This window comes from Pyricularia oryzae, chromosome 5, assembly GCF_000002495.2.
Source record: "Pyricularia oryzae 70-15 chromosome 5, whole genome shotgun sequence".
In the NCBI taxonomy this organism is placed as follows: domain Eukaryota; kingdom Fungi; phylum Ascomycota; class Sordariomycetes; order Magnaporthales; family Pyriculariaceae; genus Pyricularia; species Pyricularia oryzae.
The window spans coordinates 1,747,181-1,769,115 of NC_017852.1; the positions used below are offsets into that span (position 1 = coordinate 1,747,181).

Sequence of the window (21,935 nt, forward strand, 5' to 3'; positions counted from 1 at the left end):
CATCCATGTTGAACCGGTGCTGCCAAAAGCCGTAACAAACGAACAAAACCCCCGCACTTTCGCAAACCGGGGTAGGGGTTTGGACCCTTGCTCCCTTGCTTTTACTGCGTTTGACCCCTAACCCTTTTGGAATCTTGTCACAGCTAGAAGCCGGTTGCCATGGCATTAATCGATTGTCGCAAACCAAACATTGCCCCAAACGGCAGCAGCGAAATGGCAAAGGCATGAAATCAATCAAACACCAGCCTGAGCCCACGGATGCGTTCCCGTCTCGCTCTTTTCTTGTGTGCTTCCACCTGGTGATCATCTTTTTTTCGTTTCTTGCCTGCCTCTGGCCTTGTACTATTTTCTCTTCTTATTTCAATTGTATTTAATTGGCATCCCACCGCTCATTTTCGACCGACCAAATCTTGATTTGTAGTAAACAAAGAAAGCCCGAATCCACAACGCCTCCCGCTATTTCCTTCAGTCACACCATTTCTTTTCTTTTCTTTGTTTCGTTGTTTTCTTCGGCCCGTTGACGTTACCAGAACAACAACGCACTCCGAGACGTCTCTCCTGGGAATGCCGGTAGCTTGAACCCTATTTTCTCCCCTTTCATCCGCCGCCAGCGCAACGACATATAGGGGGGTCTCAACGTCCTTGGATCCTCTTTTGTCTCTTATCTCTCAATAACTCTCTCTCTCACATACAAATTCGCGATGGACAAACTATTAAATCACGCCTTTGACAACCTGGCGTCATACGATGGCGCCAAGGTCAGGAGAGGACTGAGACAAGTCGAAGGTCTTCTCGCACCGATATGTCTTGCCCCACCGGTTACCAAAGATTCAGATGTTTTCAACACAAACTCGGCAGCAAATCAGGCGGGCTCTCCAGACCAGCCTGCACCTCGGAGGACACTTGCGGAGCTGGCCGAGGACCCAGCTTTCCGCGCATTCTTCCGGCTACAGGACAGCTTTGAGTGGAACATCATTTCCAGGCTCATCGACACGCTGAACAACCTGCTTTCCCGGGGTGCCGAGGGCGAGAATGATATGCTCATTGTCAGCGCGCTGGAACTGATGCAGGGTCTTCTGCTGTTGCACCCACCCAGCAAGATCCTCTTTATGCGGGATCCCAGCATGAACGTGAGTGCAGAAATGGTTTAAAGTTATCTATGAAGACATAAACGTGTATACTCAGATCGGCCTTCTAACCTGCCCTCACTCTCCAGCTACTCCTCGACCTCCTGGAGCCCTGCAACTGCCCAGCCATCCAAAAGGCCGCCGTCCTTGTCCTCGTTACAGCCCTGATCGACACGCCCCAGAACACTCGCACATTTGAGCGCCTCGACGGCCTCCTGACCGTCACGTCCCTGTTCAAGTCCCGCGCCACCAGCCGAGATCTCAAGGTCAAGCTCATGGAGTTCCTCTACTTTTATCTCATGCCCGAAACCGCCTCCATCCCTCGCGCCGAGCTCCGCGAGCGCCCTTCTGTGCCCGCCCTGCTGCAGCGCAGTCCTAGCAAGTTGGCCAAGGCCTTTAGCGGAGACGGCACTCCCGAGAGGAGGAGCCGCGCCGACAGCGGCAGCGCCGCGATCCTGTCGACGGAAGAGAAGCAGGCGCTGCTGGCGCGCCACCTTAGCAACGTCGGTGACCTGGTCAGGGACCTGCGGAGCTGCACGCCTTTTGGCGTCATTTGCTAAAACCCAGAGGGGTTTCAGTGAAAAGAAGAAACAAATATGACAGCAGCCCCTGTCATTAACCACTCGAATTACTTGCCGGCTTTCCGAGTCGGCTGGGCAACCAGCCTTGCCCAAGACCATCATCGACAATCATTTGCTATCCTTACAACAAGCTCTAGACCTTCTCGTCTTTTCTTATTTTCCTACTGGTATTACGTCTGCGCAATCATCATTTTCGGGTCGGAGTTGTGATTTCAAAAACCGGTTTCATCCTCACTGCTTGGAGTTTTCTTTACCACGGGGATCAGTTTACATGTTCTTATTTTTGCTACGCGTTACGATCTTGCTCTCCTGGGATTTTCCGGAACCTTGGGATTGAGCCTGGTCGTTTTTGACTTTTGTCCTTGTCGTTGGTTTTCACACGCGCTTCAAGTGTTTTCCTTCTCTTGACAAGTTTTGCCTGTCCAACATTGGGTTGTTTTTATAGAGCTGGATAGGCGGGGCACTGAAATTAAATCCGCGTTAATTAGATAGAAAGACTACGTTTACCACTAGCCAGGGGATGATAGATACCCCCAATATCACATCACATCTCCTTGAAATTGGTCTTTGCCCTTTTCTTGTCTCTGGCCTCTTTGTTGATGTCCAAGCGGGCCCTGCCCCGCGTAGTTGCCCGGGGTTTCCAGTGGCGTCAGGTAGGATTCATATGGCGTCTCTTGCGGAGGTCCATCAGGTCCAAGCTGCGCAGGCCCATGCGTAGAGCCGTACAACTCATACCTGCCCTCGGTAGACTCGGCTATCGGCGGCGTCGTGAGGTGCAGCTGGCTCCGCGCGTCCAGGTAGGACTGTCGCGATCCAGGAGACAGGTTGCCAGCACTCACGCTTTTGCTTCGGCTGCTGTCTGGATCGAGCTCTACCGGCGCGACGATGTGACTGGGACTCATAGGGTCGAGCGGAACCCCTCTGTCGTGGCCCGGAGTAGTTCGCCGTGTCTGCAGGCTCCCGACGTCTGTATCCGTGTAGGGTCCCACAACGGCATCCGGGCCAAAGTAGTCAGCTGTCGACCCGATGCCCCGACCACCACCCTCAGACGCCGGGACGGACATGGCACCGCGGTCGCTCCCGGCGCCAGCCATGCTGTGCTGCCCATGGCCGCCGCCGCCAATGATGAGCGGGATAGAGTTACGGCCCGAGCGCCGACTGGTGGCGGTCTGGCTCATAGTTTGGGTGACTGTGGTTCCGCGCCTACGCTTGCGGATGCACATCCAGGTTATGACGCCGATGATGATGGCGGCTCCAATCACGACTCCAACCGCTATCCCTGCCTTTTCCCCCGTGCTCATGCCACCACCTTGGACAGGCTCGGGGGAAGGGCTCGGCGCGCTTGTCGGGGTGATATTCGGCGGGGCGACGCCGCACATGGCATTGCTCTCGACGACGGTACAGGTCCGACCGCGCTCACAGCAGCCGCCTCCCAAGGAACTCGGGCACGTGACTTGGTTGCTGGAGCATTCGGTTGTGGCCTGCGGGATGAAGCCGCTGAGGACGGAGGTCGGGGACTTTAGACAGGCCGATGTTGCGCAAACTTCGCCATACGCACAGCAACCGTTGCCCATGTCCTGCGGGCATCGGAAAGAGCTGGTCGAACAGCCCCTTGGGCAGCACGCGGAGTATGTAGACGTTGAAGTGACAGTGCCTGTCGTTCTTGTTGTCGTGGCATTGCACTCATAGGTGTCGAATGTGCAACTCGTTTCCTGCTGACACGAGTTTCCCAAGGGGCAACATCTTGTGTTTCCTAGTCGGTTTACTATACAGTATTGGTGGTTTGCGCAACAAACTGTACCGTTCACATCCAGGCCTATATGGATGAAAGGCGATACATCTGTCAGCTGTGCAAATCAATGCGACTTGTTTGCAAGATTGTCCCCTTGCCCGACTGAAACAGATATTATTTACTTACACGAATGTGACGTTCGACCGCAATTGGGTGTATTATTCTGCCGCTTAAAGATCGCGTCCGCAGGATACCATTGTGGCGCAAAGCCATCATTGATATCCACGCCCTGGAAGCCATCCTGCGCCTGGATAACGCTGCAGAGAAGCGGCACCACCAGCAGCGCCAGTACGACCGCCTGGGCGATGAGGCGCATGGCAAGATTGTGACAGTGCAGTGCCGAGGCGCCCAATCGAGAGAAACGGATCAGATTGTGCGCGAGAATCTAGGTTAAAACCATGGGAGCATCATGACAGCGCGGGGGTGGACTGAAATTCCGCCGTCAAATATGGCAATGAGATCGCAACAAGATCGGTACGTAGCACAGAACTGCGAACCGCCAGATGAAGAGGGAAAACGAGTGGAAACAGGCAATACAATGGTACATACACCCATGAAAATGAAAGGAACGGGAAAGGCTGCAAACAACAGCTAGTTGCATAGAGGTTTCCATGGATCGATCTGCAAGGAGGGTGAGAGGTAATAATCACCCACACACCATACCAGAGAAAGATACCATGCAGCACCAACCTTACAGCAGTAATTGTAGGACCTGGTACTACCAAGCAGCCAAAATATAACGGTAGCAAATTCTGCTGTCTACAGACGAGCAACCAGAATCCCTGGAATTGAACAATACAGCTCTCGTGATAAGTAGACAGAGAACGGGAGGAAAACCAAGACCCAAGAGCCGCTCTCTTCTCACTAGTGCACGACACTTGTGGCTGACATGCAGGCGTGGCAAGGGTTGGTAAAAGGTGTGGGTGGTAGTCGGCGGCATCTATTCGGTGCTGCTATTTTCATCCGCGGATATGCCTCACTTCCCGCCGGGGAAGGTGTGGGTTGACTGTTGACCAGCTGTAGACATGGAGGGCAGCAAGAGACTGTTCGCTCCCTCAAAGGTTTAGACAGTTGTGCTAAAGTCTCGTCGTGTCAGATGTTGTGTGATATTATGCCGCGAACAAAAAAAAGGTTGATCCAAATTGTGCCCTTGACGCAAGGAGATGTTGCCACCTCATGGGGAGGAACGAAATGGAATGGTCGGCTGCCTGGGGTTGAGCTGCAGGTGAGAGTCGCTTCCGGCAGAATTGGCCGTCTCAGCTTGGGTAAGGCGGACAAATTGGGCAGGCAGCTGCGTAAGGTGATTGAGTGGGTTTGCGATCAGGTGGTGGCAGTCACGTGATGTTACATTCATTCACTACCGGTAGAGGATTCGGTTGCCAGTAATGTTTTGGGTAACTACACTCCAAGTTTGAGGGCCTCAATCTTGGATTTTGGGAGTATGGGAGCTGCTTTTAGCTGCTTTTGAAGGTTCGTATTTATTGGGAATCAATAAGAAAGTATACTATATACCATGCGCCCTCCCGCAAGTCCTCCCTTCTCCACTCGTCTTACTTCGAACCCGGGTATTCTCTTCATTTTATCATCTTCCTTTTGCTCACGATTCTTGCTCTAGACACGCAGGCCTTGCTTGGCAGGATCAACGCCGCGCTCCTCGCAGTACTTTGCAACCTCCTTGGCCAAAGTATCCCTCTGGCGGGTGGCCAGGTCCATGATATCGTCTACAACCTCGCCCAGCTTCTCACCATTCTTGGTTGAGATTTCATAAACATTGGCCATCTCATCAAGAACAGCAGTGAGCTGGTTCGGCAGCCATGTGACAATGGGGCTACCACCAGTGGCCGTGGGGTGGCTGGTCTGCTTGAGGATGAACTCCCTCGTGAAGCACCTGAACAAGTTTCACTCGAGTTAGTTCGATTCTTGGCCATTTTCAGGAGCAAGCGAGCTTACCAGTGGCGCCACCTGAATTCACGAATTCTGTCCAAACACTGGATCCACAATGCCCGGGACTGGATGAGGGCTGCCTCATCATTGTCATCATCGGCCTTGTCCAAGCCCAGAGCGAACTGCTTCAAGCCGTAAGAGGCCGAGCTGTTCTTGACCCACTCCAGCCACTGGCGGTGATTGCTGGGCCTGTACTGCCTGAAGTCCTTCAGGATCTCGGTCAAAGGCGTCGTCGGTAGCGGAAGAGAAAGTAGCAGATCGCATGTAGGAATGATGCTATCATTAGCACCTGATTCGCCGCGGAAATCCCAGCGCTCGCCATTGCTGACGCCCTCGTACTCGACTCCGTTGGGGAACATGCTCTGCGAGGTGATGCCGAAGATGAAGGTACGGAAGGAGGTATAACTGCGGGGCTTGGACTTTTGCCACATGGTGTCCATGACCTCGTTAATCTTCTTCATGGCCTCGAGGACCTTGGCCAAGCCGCTGTTGACCTTTTCGCGGCGCTCCCTGGAGGTACCGGGAGCGGCGACTTTGCAGGCATCAAGCGCCTCCACAACTCCTGTGACAAGCGGGCCTGAGTTGCGCACCATGTCTGGCATAGAAAACCGTGTTAGTAAGATAGGCTTACTCATATGTTTTGTCTTTTTTTTTTCTTTTTTTTTTTTTTTTTTGCCTCAGGGGCTGAATAGGCAGTCAGTTTGGCTTACCGATGTGTACCAGGACAAAACCTGCCTCTGAGGATAAGGGGTCGAGACCATGCTCAAAGGCACGGATCAACCTCAAGTTGTCATACTCGAGACCCTTGGCAGGCTCAACCAACTTGTAGTTATAAAGAGCATATGAGCCGGCGTACTCCATGAAAGGCTTGAAGCCGGTACTATACAAGTGTTAAGGGTTCGGGTTAGTATGAGTGGTATGCTAGACTAACACCAAGTCATGTTATGATAACTATATTGTAAAAGGTAGACTTACAGCTCAGCACAACGGGCAATGGGACGAGCAATGTTTGCAGGCAAGACGTCCCGTCCGAGACCATACTCCTCACCCTTAATGAAGCGTTGGTGGCATGGCTCAAGGAGGTATGCTGAGGCAAGGAAGGAATAGTCACGGTACAAGGCATTCATCAGGGGGAGGTCGTCCTTGTACTTGTCCATGGCCTCGGTGAGGTCAGGCAGCTCTGCCTTGACCACGTCGCCGAGCCTGCCATCAGCAAGGAGACCTGGTTCCCCTGACAATGTCTTGACGGGCATGCGGTTGAGGATGGACTCGAGGGGGTCGAACTCAGAGGGCAGGGTGACGACAGGGTCCATTCGGGGAAGGAATCCTCGGCTCTTGGATACCATGAAGGCTTGGAGGGACTTGTCTTCTGGCTTGGCATCGTCTAGGACGAAGAAGTCTGGTGCAGGGGCAAGGCCTTCGAGAGAACCCATTGTGAGGAGTGGAAGTGATGGAGTAACTAAGTGAGGTTCAGGTTTAAGAATATGATCAAGGTAATAATTCAGGCTGGCTGAGAGTGACTGAGTGTTTAGGGAAGTGGTGGTGTGCACGTGATTGGGAATGGTTCTGGTGTTCTGGTGGTGGCCATCTCAGTGTCGAAACTGGCGGCGGCGCGCCGGGTTTTTAACTTGTGTGGCCGGAATCCAGGCCGAAGACTTCTGTATGAAATTGTGTAGATGGCCGGGACAATTCCGGCCTCTGGGTTTCTTTTCTGTTTGTCATGCAAACTTATCTTGAAGTATGTATCTTGCCCGCATGACCAAGATAATTGCGACCCAAAGGAGCGGAGGTTTTTCTTGCTCGTATGCCACCATTGTTAGCTCTAGTATCTACTGTAATAATCTCTTGAATCACAGTTCTCAAGAAGCCAGTTGCAAAAACCGTCGAATAAACTTTTCCCCTACAAAGAGCGTTTATGCCCCTGATAAGTGATAAGGGGCTCGATATTCACTATGCGGCTACAATCGGTAGAGGCGGTCTGAGCATGCGCATATGACTTCTAGCTTGCTACAAAAAACCAGACCTAGTCTTCCTCGTAAATTCTGTTCAATGTTGTTCTCTAGACCAGTTCCAGAATGTTTGGTGTTTGCAGCGGAATCGCCTGCGCCGGTCGAGTTTACGTAATCGGATTCCCCATACTCAATACCCCGGACCCTCCACATGTGTCTCACGTGGGTCTGCTTATCTTGGCACGATTTAATTGGCCTGTGCGAGGTTGAGGTAGGTGCGACGGCCTAACAGGCTTCACCCCATCAGGTAGGGACGCCAACAAAGAACTAGGTATGTCTAGTCTACATTCAAATTTGGACTATATAGCGCGCGCAACAAATTGGTTGCGGCATGCCTCGATTTGGTTTCATTTCATGTACACCTTTGGCCGTGCTGCGGTCTCGCAAGGAAAGAACTGGAGCCATGGGATTATTTTTGGGTGCATGGTGGCAGTTGACTGACTAGAACCGTTCCGGAGCTCCACAAGACGAACACTGACTCGATTCGACACAATCTAGCATTAATGTGCGATTGCGGATTGTTTGGCTTCGTTCAATATTGCTAGGTAACCACGGTGGGGATATATGTTAGCATTAGCCTGGGAGCTCCTTGTTGGGATTGCTCTAATGGATTTTTACTAGCCTCCTGTCAGATCTAATATTTCAAGGGTATCGCCCACACAAACTGCGGTGAACCTATCTATCACTGACTTAGGCAAGTAGCTAGGACGGTGGCAAGATAAGTAAAGGCCGCTACTCCTTATCTACGTGGCCACAATGCAAAACACTGGAATCTACGGAGTAGACGGATCACTTAGGTAGATACAGCTAACCTGGTAGACCAGACCACCATTCGGCCAAAAAGCTGTCACCTGAAGCCTTAATCCCCAAAAGGTATCCTACTTCTTTTGTACTATCTTCTACAGCTTACTCCATACGCTTCTTAAAGTCGTGATTTCCACCATTGTTTGCTTCCTGAGATAGTCTCTACTGTCTTTGAATCTACAATACTTATCTTGAATTTAGTTGCCGGTTTGCACAGAGGCTGGCCGCTTGCTTTGTTTGCATCTTCTAGGTTTGTTTTGCGGAGGGGAGGGTATACTCTCAACCCCACTTACAAGTTTTCCATCCTTAGGTGCTCACTGCTCAGGGTGCCTGTGTCAACTCGACCATGAGATCATCCTGCACTGTATAGGTACATGTACCGATTTTCCGCCCACATCTCCTAGCAATTCACGATTCAAGACTCCCAAGTTCAGATATTGTGCCCCAAATGCCCAAAGAGGGGTTCACGTCGACCGCGCTGGATTTTACGACTGGTCATTGATGGCTGAACCAAGAAATACACTATTTCGCCAGAAAACGCGTAGAGAATGAGTGTGTTACTTTGAGCGCTTTCCAAACTCGGGCGCGATTCTCTTGAATAGAGTGAGAATACTACGAGGTGACAAAGCAGTAGCATACCAAGTTTCCGAAACACTCCATCTCCACCCAGCTTAGAAAGAGCTCGAGACTTTTGCCTGTATATCACTGCATCACGTGGACGGTTGAACCTATGATATTTCACCTGTGACAGCGCAAACAGCTCTAACCTAGTTGAATGCAGTGCGTCACGATCTCTTCACTGAAGCTCATCGTCTTTTAGGCGTCAAAGTATCAAAGAAGAGATTCCAGGCTTGGCCTGGCTTGCTCTTTGTCCCTGTTTTTAGGGAATTGACGCGGTCTATTGGGGTGGTAATGGGTCCGAAGATGGGGCAACCTTTGACAGCTCCCTTGACGACCAAAACTTCACAAATCATCACGCGTAGAGTCACGTGACCCGTATCGAAGAAGGTGAGTTGGCCCACCCGAAAATAAATTTCCACGCGTGTGACATTGAGTTTGGCGCGACTCTGAGGTACCTGTGCTATTGCCTCAGGCAGCTAGCACTGTTCCAGCTCAACACCCGCTCGCTCGCATTGGGCAAGCTTCCACTCGATTGATCGCGCGCCGTTTTCCAGGAGACGTCGACAATCGATGCTGCCAAAACCCCATGTGCCAGCAATGGACGCCCAAGCTTTGAGAATGCCTCATCCCACACAAATAAAACCAATCTCCCCCCTTGCCATCCCACAACATGTTTCCCATTTCCTTGTCCCATCATTATCATCACCAACCTCACCACCAACGCCGTCATCATCACCACCGCATCGCCCCCAACTGAATTTTCCAAAACCGCCTTGACGACGCAGCACAGTATTACAGGTTGCCTGCCGCCAACTTTTGTTTGCAGATCCTACAACTGACGCCAAAAGTCACTTGAGCGCCTGACAAGTCATCATCCCACCCATTGTTGTCATCAACACGACCTTCCAGACTTCATCACCCGTCCGGCTAGACAAAAACTGTCACAGACTGAACCTTGCTGCCGACGTGCAACTTTTTTTTTTCTTTCTCGGACTGGAGTAGTGCAACCATCAACATCGTCATCTCCAATCGGTCGCTCTGCCTTCCAGATCTACAGACGTCCACGCATCCTTCTTTGATAAAAGCCGTCATGGCCCCATCAAATAAGACTGCGGCCTCGACGGCTGGAAAGGAACGACGCAAATCCGACAAGATAGAGCAGACCAGGCCTGGACTGGTTACATTAATCGTCCCCGCAGAAAAGCTCCGTGCCATTCTCGACCCGACACCGTCGGCGCCCCCATCAGTCAAAGAAGACACACCAGCCAAAGACTCCCCGGCCCCGTCAACCACAGATGCTGTCGCGCCAGCGGAAACCGCGCCTGGCTCTGCACCAGATACCCCCAATGCAAACGGCTCCTCCACACCAGCGCCACCTTCAGTCATGGGTCCACCAACCGAAGCTCCCAAGAAGAAGGGCAAGAGGGCCAATGGAAATGGTGTTGACGTCCCTGTCAAGATTAGGGGCAAACCGGGACCCAAGAAGAAGGCCAGGCTGTAAGTACTTGTTCACTTTCAGTGCATCAGAGTGAGCAAAAGCTGACATACATCTCACAGTGATGATGGTTCTCTTGAACCCGGTCGAGCTGGTGGACTAGGGCACAAACTCGGTCCCAAGGCAAACCAGGGTGCCATCAACGCCGGACTGCGCGCTCTTGATCGCTCCGGCAAGCCATGTCGGAAGTGGAGCAAAGGTGGTTTTCAGCTCAAGAGTTTTACCGGCGTTACATGGGCCCTGCCCCGTTGGACCGCACCACCCAGACCCAAACCTGAAGAGGTTACCTCTAACCCTGAACCACAAACGGACTCTGCTCCAGCCTCTGCCGGCGGCAATGGCAGCAACAAGGAGAACGGTGCCGAACCCACGCCTGACTCTGCAACTAATGGCACGACCACCCTCAAGCAAGAGAACGGAGTCTCAAACAGCGACAAGGCCAACAGTAACAGTGGAGGTGACGTCGAGATGCAAAACGCACCTAGTTTGGAGGATAACTCTCCAGTCCCCCAACCCATCGCCGCCAACTAATTGTGCCTGTGACGGAGGCCGTCTTTTGCTTCAACCTTTGGAACGCTTACCTTTAGATGTAACACCACTAGCTCTTGTGGGCTTCATTTCTTACTTTTATGTTCACGCACACTGGATAGACGCTATGGTTGGCGCTTAGCAAAGTAACGGTTCAGCGTTACTGGATATGGAGTTTTACGGAGTTCGGAATTGATTTTGTCTTGCCTTGCTCGCTGCCGTTTGTTAGCTGGGGATATGTATAATACGAAGAATAAAAGAAAGACATAATCGCTTGCCGGGACATCTTTTCAATCTTCTTCCTGGCCCGGCTGTGTTACCTGAAGCATCTTGACACTTTTTTGCACTCCACTCCAATGACTTCTGGCCAATTTTTCCAAGGGATATTTCCCCACAGAGGACTGCTGCGACTTATAAAGATATGCCAATTTACAAACGGACAGCGTCAACAAGGCACGGCTCGGGACCACGCGCCAGCTACAGCAGGGCACTGGAAGAGCCTGCAAAGTCACGATTCCCTCTCATTTTTAACTTTTACCAACTGTTTATTCCTCCAGTAATATTTTTGTGTCAGGACCCACCACTTTCCTTTTATCCCAGAATGAGGCATGTCACTCGAGAGAGCTTGTGCTACTGTCTCCCACGGGAAAGTACGGGAATGATACAAAGTGAACTTGTCTGCCGATGGTCAGACGCAGCAAGGTTAGAGTCAACACACTGGATTCACAAACCATTTCCGGGTGTTATGCCGGTCCAGCGAGCGATAAATTAGCAGCGTGGCGCAGGTGAGCTTTGCTTCTCCTCGTAGGGAAAAAAGGGTGTATGAGCACCGAGACAAACAGTCATGGGAAAATCCTCCGACCATTTTGAAGTGTGGGCTAATGGCTGGCCGACAAGTGGTGTATTTCTAATCTAGTTCTACTGAAAGTGTTACATGTCCAATTGATGCTGACATATCCTCAATGCAAGATTAGAATGGATGTTCCGGTCGACGTCCATCGTAATGGTACAAAGCTTCTCGGGAAACGCGGGGGAAGAAGCTGTGATGATTCAACACTGGGTGAGAGAGATGGGCCGATACTCCGTAGTAGGCAGGACATGGTGTGGGGGCTGGTTACTACCTAGTTCTAGTTCTAGATAGATGATTTTCTTTTCCTTTTTCTAAGCTTCACTTGAAACAGGAAACAAGGCAGGTTGAAAGATTGCATCCCAAGGTTGACTGAAATGCCTTGAAACGAGTTTGCCCCGCGCGCTGGATTGAGGGTGTTGAGATCTAGTGATCGATTCGGATCCTCTTTCACAAGTCTCGCAGCTTGGTGATTCGCAAGCTAGATAGAACTACCTACCTAGTAACGTCTCGTACAGTGAATGCTAATACTCCGCAGTGTGAGTACGAGTTTCAAGCACCCCTATTGCTCTTGTCGCGGCGACGTCTGTGCCCTATGCACGCCTGCAGATTTCACATTCGAATGCATCAAAATATCTTGGGCTGCAATGAGAGAAATCGGTCGAAATGCATGCAGAGCAGCAGTTATTGTCCAAAGAATAGAAGGAGCGGGCGTATCTGTTTGTCTGTGCACTGACTGACGACATTCGACAGCAGTGGTGAGTGATTGTGGCACGTGCTTGTCCGCCAGGTCCGGGTGCCAGCTGCTGGCGGTGGCCAACGCCAGCCGTGGGACCGACAGCTGTCTGCAGCGAGGTTCACCTCAAGTTTCTGAGGTCCGGTCTGCGAGCTTCTAGTTCTAGTAGCAGCTAATAGGACAAATACCCCGCGTTGTTCTCGGGGTTCTTGCCAAGCAGATTTTGTATTGTTTTCTATGTTATCTCGAGGGTGAATGGGTCTTCAACTTCTCCTCTTCCCTTGAATCGAATCGGGACCCATGATTGCGTGGTTGCCAAGTTAGTCCATGCCACAAGCACAGCGCGACAGGGAAGCTCTTTCCCGCCTACCGTAGACCGGGAACCTACCACGATCCATCGGTGCCTGTCGTGCGTCGGTCGTCTTCGCTCCACTCTGACTTCACCACATCAGGGCCTTATCTCCCTTGCACCTTGTTGGACGGCATCGCCACGCCACGCTATACATTCGACGCCGATCCGGATAAGCAGCTCGTGGTTGTATTTTTGTCACACCTCTCCGAGCAGCTCTACAGTATCGACATTTCTCATGTTCAGCTATTCGTCTTAGTACATTCAGGTATTGACAGGCCGGTCGATGCTGGAAACGTCCCTCGAGGGGGCCCGAAGAGACGTACAGCCCACGACACGGATAGTTATCTAGACGACCTCGTTTTCGGCTCCCACTCTCGACAGCGAACCTCAGGTGTGCGACCCCGCCGAGCCGGCACTTTTAATCCAGTGAGACTTGCAAGCATATCCGATACCGCCTTCGTCGGATAGCCTTATAACCTACACATTCGCAATGTCAAGCCCGTACAACCGCGGGGGCAGCGGCCCTGGACAGGGGTCCAGCCCAGGCTTTCCTGCAGACCATCCTCTACATTTTGGCAGTCCGATGCGGCCTGGGCCATTTTCAGCCGTGAGCGGATTACCAGGGCCCAGAGCTCTACCGCCACTCAGCGGTTTCTCGCACCTCTACCCTCCCACAATCCCAGACGGCGGCAGCGCGGCATCGGGTCCCAATACTATGGGTGGTCAGTACGGAGGGGGCGCATTCATCCGAAATAACCAGTCCGACTGGTCGCCCATGGAATCTCACGGCGCCACAGCCTTGGAGCGGCGATCGTTGATGTCGTCCTCCCCACGACCTAATGCCGCCTCTATCGGAACCTCATCTGGGAGCAGTAGATACTGGGAGGCCAGAAATCCACAGCTACAACCGCACTCGCGCGCATACGAGCATCTATACCGGCCTGCGCTCTACGATGGTCTCGGACCACAAGCTCAGGTTGAAGCGACGAAACAGTTCACGCCATCATATCTTCGGGGCTCCACATACGCAAAGAGGATAGATGAGGCGCACAAGGCCAAGCTAGCAGCGCTGAAGGAAGGCTCCAGCAATGCGGCCATGTCCAAGCATGTTGGTGGACCCGTACCAGGTGCTACCAACGGCAGTATATTGAGACCAGGCGGCAGGGGTGGTCCTGGGGTTACTGGTTTCGGCCCTGGTGCGCAGGGGGAACCCACCCTCGCATATCACAGTGATCAAGTTAACAAGAGCAGACCACCTTCGCACCTTGGAATTGCATACAACGTCGCTGAGAGGCCCTCGGTAGCGCCTGAAGAAACAGATGGCATAAACCCCTTACCCACAGAGTGGAATTGCAATGACAAATACGGCAACATTGAGGTCGTTGCGGACGGCTTAGAAGTCAAGCTCTCAGGTCCCAGACCCCCCGATCGAGAACGTGACCACGAGGCCTATGCTATCAGAGCAGACCACTTCATGCCGCCAGAGTGTGGTATTTACTATTTCGAAGTGACAATACTAGCCAGCAAGAGAGAGGAGTGCACGATAGCCGTGGGCTTCTCTGGAAAGCAAGTACAGTTGTCCAGAGCACCGGGATGGGAAGCAGAATCGTGGGGTTACCACGGAGACGACGGTCGGTCCTTTGCGACGTCGAACGTGGGTAAAGATTACGGCCCCAAATATGGCACCGGTGATGTCATTGGCTGCGGAGTCAACTTTAGGACGGGCACTGCCTTCTACACCAAAAACGGTCAAAATCTCGGGACCGCGTTCCGCGATATCAAGGGCAAGATGTATCCCGTCGTCGGCCTCAGGAAGACAGGCGATCACGTTAGGACAAACTTTGGGCAAGCGCCATTTGTCTTTGCGATCGATGTGTTGATGGAGAGCGAAAGGAGTAGGATAAGAGAGGAAATCGAGCTTGCCAAGTGAGTTTTCTCCTTTCTCCCCCGCCCCTCATCTTGTCTGTCACACTAAACGGTTCACGAATTGTGTGGTGCTGACAACATACGTCTTGAAGACCGGCAGAGATTTCAGGCATGGGGGAGACCGAGTTCATTCAGCAATTGGTCGTACAGTTTTTGCAGCACGATGGGTACATTGAGAGTGCGCGTGCATTTAACCAAGAGACACGCGCCGAAAAGAACGCACTTGCACTCAAGTCTGAAGACGCCGTTGAGATTACAGATATTGCGGATGATGAAGACGCAATCAACCGCCAACGTAGGCCAAACCATGGAAACATGCCACGGAACCCGAGTCCTTATGCTAACAAATCTGAAACAACAGGCATCCGAAAGGCCATCTTAGAAGGCGATATTGATCGAGCGTTGAAGTACACAAAAGCATACTACCCTCGTGTGCTCTCGGAGAACGAGAATGTGTACTTTCGCTTAAGGTGCCGGAAGTTCATCGAAATGGTGCTGAAGGAGGCCACGCAAAGACTCGAGGCTGAGAAGAGATACAGCAACGGCAGCAGCAACGGCATTTCCGATCACCAGGATACGGACATGGATGATGGGGCTGCCCTAGGAACCGAGGACGAAGACATGGATGGTGAAGACGGTACCGACAACGTCAGCGGTGTTCCAAAGACCGTCGCATATGGCCAACAACTGCAGGCAGAGTTTAAGGATGATCCGAGGCGGGAGGTCAAGAAGACGCTCGAGGAGATTTTTGCCTTGGTGGCATACAAAGACCCATTGCAGTCCAAGGAAATGGCGCACTTGCTTGACAAGAAGGGCAGGGTCGCAGTCGCCGAAGAGCTCAACTCGGCCATTCTGTGTAAGTGATCTACGCGGGGCTTTATGTTTGAATTTTCTAAGTTTCAGCCCCGGGACTGGCGTATGTCAGAAGCTAACACAGAATTATTTGTTCAGTATCTCTGGGCAAGCATGAGCGCGCGGCTCTTGAGACCCTGTGGGCTCAAACGACAGTACTCCTAGAAGACATTAGGGAAGACGGCGGACCAGGCGCATTCGTAGCGATATCGGACTATACCGACCAGATTCCAGCGAATCCTTAGTTTGGGGTCTCCAATAGGGCAACGTGATACGCATAATTGGGGGGATTCGGGGTATCAAGGGCAGGCTAAAGGAAGACCCCCGCTGTCTTGTTTTCTACTCTGGTTCTCGGAGCGGGTTCTGGGCGGCATAGTAGTTTGTCACGAGGATAGCTTCCACTAGCGGAACCTATACTGTACACTGCATTTATACTGAGGGTTGACTGCGTCCAGTTTTTTTGCTTGTCTTCGGTCCTTTCTTTCAGCTCCCCTTTTTGTATCCAGGTTTATTGGATACCAGGCAAAATAGGTGGGACAATAGAAACATATCCTTACCATGGAAAGGGGCTATGTTCTAAGAACCCAGGATTCCCGGTGTGGTTTGGCCACTGTTCTGTACCAATAACCTACATATGCACCGGGTACCTACCCCCTCTACTTATTTATTCACAAAATCTGATACATAGCTTTTGCCCTCAATATCCGAGTGTCACAGTTTAAAGTTGCCCAGACTGACGTGAATTGCGTGGGGCAAACATGAACACTAACTGATAGAACTGACTACTGGATAAGGGATTGTCTCGGATCGACTGTTCAGAGAGCAGCGAGGAATGGTAGGTTACGAAAGAACCAGGGCGACTAGAGGTCGTGAACTTAACTCCCTCGTTAAGGAAGCCGCAGGCGAAACGTACGGGCGGTTCACGGAGTTGCCCCTGTACTGAAGCAGGAATAGAGAAGTGCCACTGGCTCAAACAAGTTGCTCGCTCAAATGCCTCCGGGAAACAGCAATAAATTAACAAAGTCAAGTGTACAAAAGTCATCGGCGTTGACGTCGGGGTACCCAACGATTCTTGATGCTCTACTTGGTAGAGCGAAAGTGAAGCTGGACTGGCGTGAGGTGTAAACACGGAAAAGCTCAAGGTTGATTATCATCACGAAGTGTTGGTAGTAGCCAAACCTGCATATCACGGAATGCCGCCTTAAATTCGAAGATGGGGTCAGCCCCCTTCTCAGATTCAATTGCCTCACCCTGCCTACCCTCGAGTCTGCGTAAAAGTTCAAGTACTTTATTATTTCCATCTGTGTTGATACTGCGTCAAAGTGACTGTTGACTACTGAAAGTGGCTGCTTGTTAAAAATGCCCTATTTTTTTTATATAAATGCAGTGTACAGTAAAAGCTCCGGTACCAGCTCAATCGCTTTTTTTTTCCAGACCTAACTGGCCTCGCCTTGCTTATAAAGTACCATCTTGCCTACCTCACCAACCTACTGTACCCAGCTTGCAAGGTATCTTAGGCTAAGGTATTAAAACGTCCCGGTCTGGATCTTTGTGGAGGCGCGGATCCGGTTACAGGATTGTCGAAGCGGAATCTCGTCAAACTTCAAGGATCAAGGTTATGTATCCTTGTCCCGTAAATAATAACCGTCTACGGAGCAGAAATCCAGTCTAATTAAGCTCAATATACAGCATGATCGTGTATGTATCTCAAACCACAGATACTGGAATTCCTATCATGTTCAGTTCTTGACCTTTTCGATCAATTCCTCAACCTTCTCCTCCCCTTCTTCAATTACTTCATCAATCTTATTCGGTGCACCGCTGTTGAGGAAGCTCAAATAGCAGTTCCAGCCAATCGAGATGACATTCACAAAGAGGACCCTATGGTGCAGCGGAACGAATTTGAAGCTGCCATGCCCCGACCCATTAGCAAGGGGGGACGAGGACGCGGGATCGTGATACCTTTGTAACAATAGAATCAAAGAACCGACTTACTTGACCAGCTGCACAAACGGCCACAGCATGTAGTTGGACGTCAAGGCGGTGGAATAGGTCGACTTTAGCTTCTCCTGCGGGCTCGAGCCCTCCAGAATGGCCATGGAGCTGAGGAAAACACCGACAAAGGTCGGCGCAAAAAGGCCCTGGTCGACGGCGACGCGAGCCAGAATAGTGGCGTTGGCGTTCTTGAGCACAACGTGGCGCTGCAGGATGCCGAACCAAGTAGTGGCCGCGGGTCCAAAGATTACTGAGTTACCCGACTTGTCAGTCGAACATCCGGCCAGGTGATGGGAAGCCAGCAATGCCGTCGGGATCCAACTTACTGCCGCCATAGGCAAACATGCGGCCGGTGCGGACAAAGTCATGCTTCTCAAGACCCCTCTTTTCGACCAGCTGCTGGGCCGTGATATCTCCCGTGGCGAACAGCACTGCTGTTGTGATGCTCTGAGTCAGCAGCGGCCGGGCTGCGAGCCTTGCCTGGTACCTGCAAGGGAGGGGATTGACAAGATCGGTCGATGATGAGCTATTGTGGTCGACTGAGACGATTCGTGTGACCGAGAAAGTGAGTGGATTATTTGTTGCTTACCACGCAAACACCATGATGATGTTCTTGTCCGATTGAGAGCCCCCGATGTACTACAGCTCGTGCTCGTCGCCCAGCCTTGCTGCTTTGTGCAAGTTTCTAGCAAGGAGATCAAAAGATGCGAGTTTCAAATTCGGAAAAGAGACAATCAAGACTGAATTCAATTCAATCGATCTGGTAGATGTAGATCAGGAGTGGAGGGAGGGACCTAGTAAAGATAAGAAATTTGACTGGGTTCAGAATCGGGATTTCGCTCCGGTCGCTATCGGCATTCAAGAAAACAATCGATGAGTAGGACGAATGAAAGCGAAGCGATCGATTCTTTGAGCCAGATTGATCTACCACTGCCTCAAGGGGTTTTTCACAATGACCAGCCTCTCCGCGGTCGGTCGTATCTTGTTTTGCTTGTTTCGATGCTGCGTGATGTTTTTGGTGAGTGATCATTACCGTGGAAGCCAGTGCGTATAGTCCATTTTGGGGCTCTAGTGGCACTGTATCATCGTGCATCTCAACATGTTTATGGTGTGGTGCTGCGTACACTGTCAAGCTGTGCTTTCTTGGGACCTGCCAAAATACCAACAGTCTACAGATAGCATCACCAACTGCGCAAGAAACCGACATATAAATTTAGGCTTAGGGTATTGAAGCAGTTGCCAAGCTGCCTGACCGTTAATATAGATATATGTATTTCCTCCCCCCCCCCCCCCCTCCCACCGCTCACACCGACGAAATACTCCGAGTCAGCTCATCCATGCTGAAATCGGTTTGGCGATTCACGGCAAACTCAAGTGGTCCTTGACGCTTATGCATTCAGGTTCCTTTGTCCTCCTCGCATCATGCTGTCCCATTTGCCGTCTGCGAACAAGATGCTTTCCGCGCTATGCTGTTTCCGTCCTGTTGGCTTTGTCTCTTCGGCGAGACCTTTTTGACAAACAAAAAGTCTCAACAACCGTTTGCTCGGGTTCATTTTGGGGGGGAATAAAGAAGAAAGCCAAAACGCCATGTGTCCCAGACTCAGGTAGAAGGTTCCAAGCCTAAATATCCTGTAAGGGAAATCCAAGTTTAGAATCTAAGTCATTTCCGACTTATTCATATCTACACGTAGCAAGCTTCATCCCTACACCTGCTCCAAAGCCAAGAAGCAAACAGCACAGGTAGCAGAAATTAATTATTCGTCATAACTGTCCCATCCAGACTTTCCGTCATTGACGGCTCAGGCCAATCAAAGCAAGAGCCTGAAGATGCCATCGCTTCTCTCAAACACTCTTCTGCTGCCAGGACACATGCCATCAGGAACAAGCATATTTGTTCCTCTGGCAGAAATCTCACCTACAAGTGTCTGCGGCCCATCGTTGACGGTAATACCGACGTTGGCCACGACGAGGCCCAGACCTGCGCCGGGCACCAAGCGGAAGCCTGCCAGGGAGACTCTCCAGGCACGGCGTCCTGCACAGAGGGCCAGGAATGCAACGCCTAAAGGCCGTGCGCCAAAGCGGCAAAAGCTCCTCCTGCAAGATGTGCAAACAGGATCCGAAGAGCGCACAGAGTTGGACACGAGGAACAACCTCGTGCAACCATCATTACCACCAACGCAAGAAGCAGTTGAGAACTACTGCGAGGGAATCACTCAGGAGGACATAATGAAGCTCTTACCTGGCTCTCAGCATGGTCATGCCGACGACATCTTCAAAAGGGGGTTTTGGAGCATGCGTCTTGAGCGGGACCTGCGATTGCACCGGTGGACAGCCTCGGACGAGGAGGCCCTCCTCAAGTCGTGTCCGATAGTCTCTGCCGGGGAGCTGTATATCTGGAGGGTCATGCCGCGGCTGTTTGGCTGCGAGTTGCCGGATCTGTTTAGATATGGCCTTGGCATCAGCTTCTACCCAGAGGCTGCACCGGACGTAGCCAGCAAGAACACCGGGCCCACCGCACCTAGTGTTCTCTCGGGCGTCAACGCAGCACTCTTCCCCGACGGCGCGATAGATGGCCGGCACGACCCCATCGTGGAGGAGTTCTTCAAAGCTCTGGCGAGGATCCTGCCACACCCCGTCTGGCGCGGCGACCCGTCAAGGCTGCGCTACGTCCTGCAGCATGCCGTGCGGGCACGTGTTGGCCCGACACACGTGGAACCCCTCGTCCCGCCTTACTCCAAAATCACCAACAACTTCCCCGGGTTCGCATGGGCGTGCTGCCGTTCAGTGCCGAAAAAATCGCGGCCTTGTACCCGAGAAGAGCGGGATCGGGAGCTCGGGGTCTCCATGCGGTGGATGGCCAACATGTACATCACGGCCGACAGGGAACTGAGCGACGTGGTCGACAACCTCCTCGACCTGTACAGCCACAACAGCTTGCCGCCCCAAGGGTCCGGCGCCAGGCAGCAGCACAAGTCAAAGGTCGACGTGCGGGGCGCCGACGCGAAAAACGTCCTCTTCGACCTGGAGCTCTGCGACTTGCAGGCCGTGTACCAGGCGCTCGAGAACACGCCGCAGACGCTCGACCGCGACCCCAACACGCACGAGGTCATCGCGACGCAGCTGTACGCCGCGCCGGCGCGCTTCTTCATCGACGACCTCAAGACGGCGCCCGACATCACCAACGGCGACTCGCGCGAGGTGCTGGCCGCGTGGGTGAGGGACCAGAAGCGAGCGTGGATCCTGTCGAGGCGCAGAGAGTCCCTCATCCGCCAGCGCATGCAGGCGCAGTCTCCTTGGCACGAGTCCAATAATGCCCACGACCGGCCGTACCTCCTCGACATTCCACCTTTTGACCCTGACGGCAAATACCAGACGTGGCCGTCCGTAACCGAGGGACAGCTGGCAGTGATCCAGGGGCTGGTCACCAGGAAGGTGCATGGCTCGGTGGATAGACGAGGCGAGGTAGCAAAGTAGTTCAATACGTGATCTCGCTTCCTTGATGCCTTGACCTCCAATCGTTCGATAATAACGCGGATGATCTTCTTGGCCGATCCCGAAAGGATCTTCTCAGCTCCCACTCATGCACCAAGATTGAACGTTTTGTTTGGTTTTAACGGGATGCCTTGGTAGTACGACAATAAATAGTGGGACAAGGGGATATGACACACTATGTAATTAGAAAGGTCGTACATTCAAAACCCATGTTGTAATTCGCAGTCAGTACATGCAATATTACTTAGCCGAGGCAGATATTTACCGTTTTTGGGGGGTGATCTTTTGATCCATGAACGATGAACAAGGCACATGAAAAAAAAAGACATCTCGACAAAGTAGCCAAGGCAAGGCAGGGTAGAGCATGTTCAGGGTACATACAAAATCGCAATCAAAAAGGTTCGACGGTGGTTCGATTTTGGCCCGGCGCACGGAATATATGGCCTGATCGTAGAACTTGGCATGAGCGGAGACCACGGGTCTGGGGTTGTAATATAGGTGCATGGTCCCAATTTCTTGGGGACCGCCAAGGCGGACAACCACATGCTTTTTCAACATGGAACATGGGGACGCCTTGTCCTGTCAATACCTTATTTTGAAGTGGCGCCTTTGGATAAAGTAGTTGGCGCCAAGAGCCGCGTTGTTGACGATACTTTTCTTGGAGGCGTCATGTAGATTTTATTCGTGAGGCCATTCTGGCGTTGTTGGTTTTGAAGCTGTTTCCAGGACCATACAAAAAGAACAAGAAGATAACAGTAATAATTTCTTCAACACAGTGGCGTCAGCCCCAGTGACAAAAAGAAAAAAATGCATCAACGGTTTATGTACGGATTG

The 21,935-nt window shown here is 51.9% G+C and overlaps 7 protein-coding genes across 7 annotated transcripts; 4 read left to right on the forward strand and 3 right to left on the reverse strand.

Moving 5' to 3' along the window:
* The first annotated feature begins 224 nt into the window (after nucleotides 1-224).
* On the forward strand, nucleotides 225-2,268 carry MGG_00757 (cell division control protein 14). The gene is made up of 2 exons (XM_003718195.1): nucleotides 225-1,130; nucleotides 1,217-2,268. The coding sequence occupies exons 1-2, from the start codon at nucleotides 702-704 to the stop codon at nucleotides 1,685-1,687; spliced, it is 900 nt and encodes a 299-aa protein (XP_003718243.1). The 5' UTR covers nucleotides 225-701; the 3' UTR covers nucleotides 1,688-2,268.
* Nucleotides 2,128-4,669, reverse strand: MGG_00756 (uncharacterized protein). The gene is made up of 2 exons (XM_003718196.1): nucleotides 3,627-4,669; nucleotides 2,128-3,524 (listed from the first exon to the last, which is right to left on the reverse strand). Exons 1-2 carry the CDS (start codon nucleotides 3,814-3,816, stop codon nucleotides 2,248-2,250), a joined length of 1,467 nt encoding a protein of 488 aa, XP_003718244.1. The 5' UTR covers nucleotides 3,817-4,669; the 3' UTR covers nucleotides 2,128-2,247.
* A 283-nt stretch (nucleotides 4,670-4,952) lies between these two features.
* Nucleotides 4,953-7,052, reverse strand: MGG_00755 (indoleamine 2,3-dioxygenase). Its single transcript, XM_003718197.1, has 4 exons — nucleotides 6,420-7,052; nucleotides 6,155-6,324; nucleotides 5,451-6,039; nucleotides 4,953-5,388 (listed from the first exon to the last, which is right to left on the reverse strand). The coding sequence occupies exons 1-4, from the start codon at nucleotides 6,875-6,877 to the stop codon at nucleotides 5,112-5,114; spliced, it is 1,494 nt and encodes a 497-aa protein (XP_003718245.1). The 5' UTR covers nucleotides 6,878-7,052; the 3' UTR covers nucleotides 4,953-5,111.
* Nucleotides 7,053-9,407: 2,355 nt separating this feature from the next.
* On the forward strand, nucleotides 9,408-11,296 carry MGG_00754 (uncharacterized protein). Its single transcript, XM_003718198.1, has 2 exons — nucleotides 9,408-10,375; nucleotides 10,436-11,296. Exons 1-2 carry the CDS (start codon nucleotides 9,969-9,971, stop codon nucleotides 10,902-10,904), a joined length of 876 nt encoding a protein of 291 aa, XP_003718246.1. The 5' UTR covers nucleotides 9,408-9,968; the 3' UTR covers nucleotides 10,905-11,296.
* A 1,359-nt stretch (nucleotides 11,297-12,655) lies between these two features.
* MGG_00753 (RanBPM) lies at nucleotides 12,656-16,331 on the forward strand. The gene is made up of 4 exons (XM_003718199.1): nucleotides 12,656-14,762; nucleotides 14,855-15,057; nucleotides 15,124-15,618; nucleotides 15,714-16,331. Exons 1-4 carry the CDS (start codon nucleotides 13,327-13,329, stop codon nucleotides 15,857-15,859), a joined length of 2,280 nt encoding a protein of 759 aa, XP_003718247.1. The 5' UTR covers nucleotides 12,656-13,326; the 3' UTR covers nucleotides 15,860-16,331.
* An 862-nt stretch (nucleotides 16,332-17,193) lies between these two features.
* Nucleotides 17,194-18,804, reverse strand: MGG_00752 (uncharacterized protein). Its single transcript, XM_003718200.1, has 4 exons — nucleotides 18,199-18,804; nucleotides 17,936-18,096; nucleotides 17,610-17,859; nucleotides 17,194-17,522 (listed from the first exon to the last, which is right to left on the reverse strand). Exons 1-4 carry the CDS (start codon nucleotides 18,210-18,212, stop codon nucleotides 17,354-17,356), a joined length of 594 nt encoding a protein of 197 aa, XP_003718248.1. The 5' UTR covers nucleotides 18,213-18,804; the 3' UTR covers nucleotides 17,194-17,353.
* A 585-nt stretch (nucleotides 18,805-19,389) lies between these two features.
* MGG_00751 (uncharacterized protein) lies at nucleotides 19,390-21,186 on the forward strand. Its single transcript, XM_003718201.1, has one exon. It carries the CDS (start codon nucleotides 19,437-19,439, stop codon nucleotides 21,081-21,083), a length of 1,647 nt encoding a protein of 548 aa, XP_003718249.1. The 5' UTR covers nucleotides 19,390-19,436; the 3' UTR covers nucleotides 21,084-21,186.
* The last annotated feature ends 749 nt before the right edge of the window (nucleotides 21,187-21,935 follow it).

What these genes read in the sequence shown, in the direction of transcription:
- MGG_00752 (XM_003718200.1), bottom strand. An exon ending in CATGTTTGCCTATGGCGGCA is followed by an intron (nt 17,860 to 17,935) that starts GTAAGTTGGATC and finishes CGGGTAACTCAG; the next exon opens with TAATCTTTGGACCCGCGGCC. An exon ending in CCGTTTGTGCAGCTGGTCAA is followed by an intron (nt 17,523 to 17,609) that starts GTAAGTCGGTTC and finishes GGGGCATGGCAG; the next exon opens with CTTCAAATTCGTTCCGCTGC.
- MGG_00753 (XM_003718199.1), top strand. Translation starts at nt 13,327, where the DNA reads ATGTCAAGCCCGTACAACCGCGGGGGCAGCGGCCCTGGACAGGGGTCC. An exon ending in AGACGCAATCAACCGCCAAC is followed by an intron (nt 15,058 to 15,123) that starts GTAGGCCAAACC and finishes CTGAAACAACAG; the next exon opens with GCATCCGAAAGGCCATCTTA. An exon ending in GCTCAACTCGGCCATTCTGT is followed by an intron (nt 15,619 to 15,713) that starts GTAAGTGATCTA and finishes TTATTTGTTCAG; the next exon opens with TATCTCTGGGCAAGCATGAG.
- MGG_00751 (XM_003718201.1), top strand. Translation starts at nt 19,437, where the DNA reads ATGCCATCGCTTCTCTCAAACACTCTTCTGCTGCCAGGACACATGCCA.
- MGG_00755 (XM_003718197.1), bottom strand. Translation starts at nt 6,877, where the DNA reads ATGGGTTCTCTCGAAGGCCTTGCCCCTGCACCAGACTTCTTCGTCCTA. An exon ending in ATTGCCCGTTGTGCTGAGCT is followed by an intron (nt 6,325 to 6,419) that starts GTAAGTCTACCT and finishes ACACTTGTATAG; the next exon opens with TACCGGCTTCAAGCCTTTCA. An exon ending in GAATTCAGGTGGCGCCACTG is followed by an intron (nt 5,389 to 5,450) that starts GTAAGCTCGCTT and finishes AAACTTGTTCAG; the next exon opens with GTGCTTCACGAGGGAGTTCA.
- MGG_00754 (XM_003718198.1), top strand. Translation starts at nt 9,969, where the DNA reads ATGGCCCCATCAAATAAGACTGCGGCCTCGACGGCTGGAAAGGAACGA. An exon ending in CCCAAGAAGAAGGCCAGGCT is followed by an intron (nt 10,376 to 10,435) that starts GTAAGTACTTGT and finishes TACATCTCACAG; the next exon opens with TGATGATGGTTCTCTTGAAC.
- MGG_00756 (XM_003718196.1), bottom strand. Translation starts at nt 3,816, where the DNA reads ATGCGCCTCATCGCCCAGGCGGTCGTACTGGCGCTGCTGGTGGTGCCG. An exon ending in CGGTCGAACGTCACATTCGT is followed by an intron (nt 3,525 to 3,626) that starts GTAAGTAAATAA and finishes TCATCCATATAG; the next exon opens with GCCTGGATGTGAACGGTACA.
- MGG_00757 (XM_003718195.1), top strand. Translation starts at nt 702, where the DNA reads ATGGACAAACTATTAAATCACGCCTTTGACAACCTGGCGTCATACGAT. An exon ending in TGCGGGATCCCAGCATGAAC is followed by an intron (nt 1,131 to 1,216) that starts GTGAGTGCAGAA and finishes CTCACTCTCCAG; the next exon opens with CTACTCCTCGACCTCCTGGA.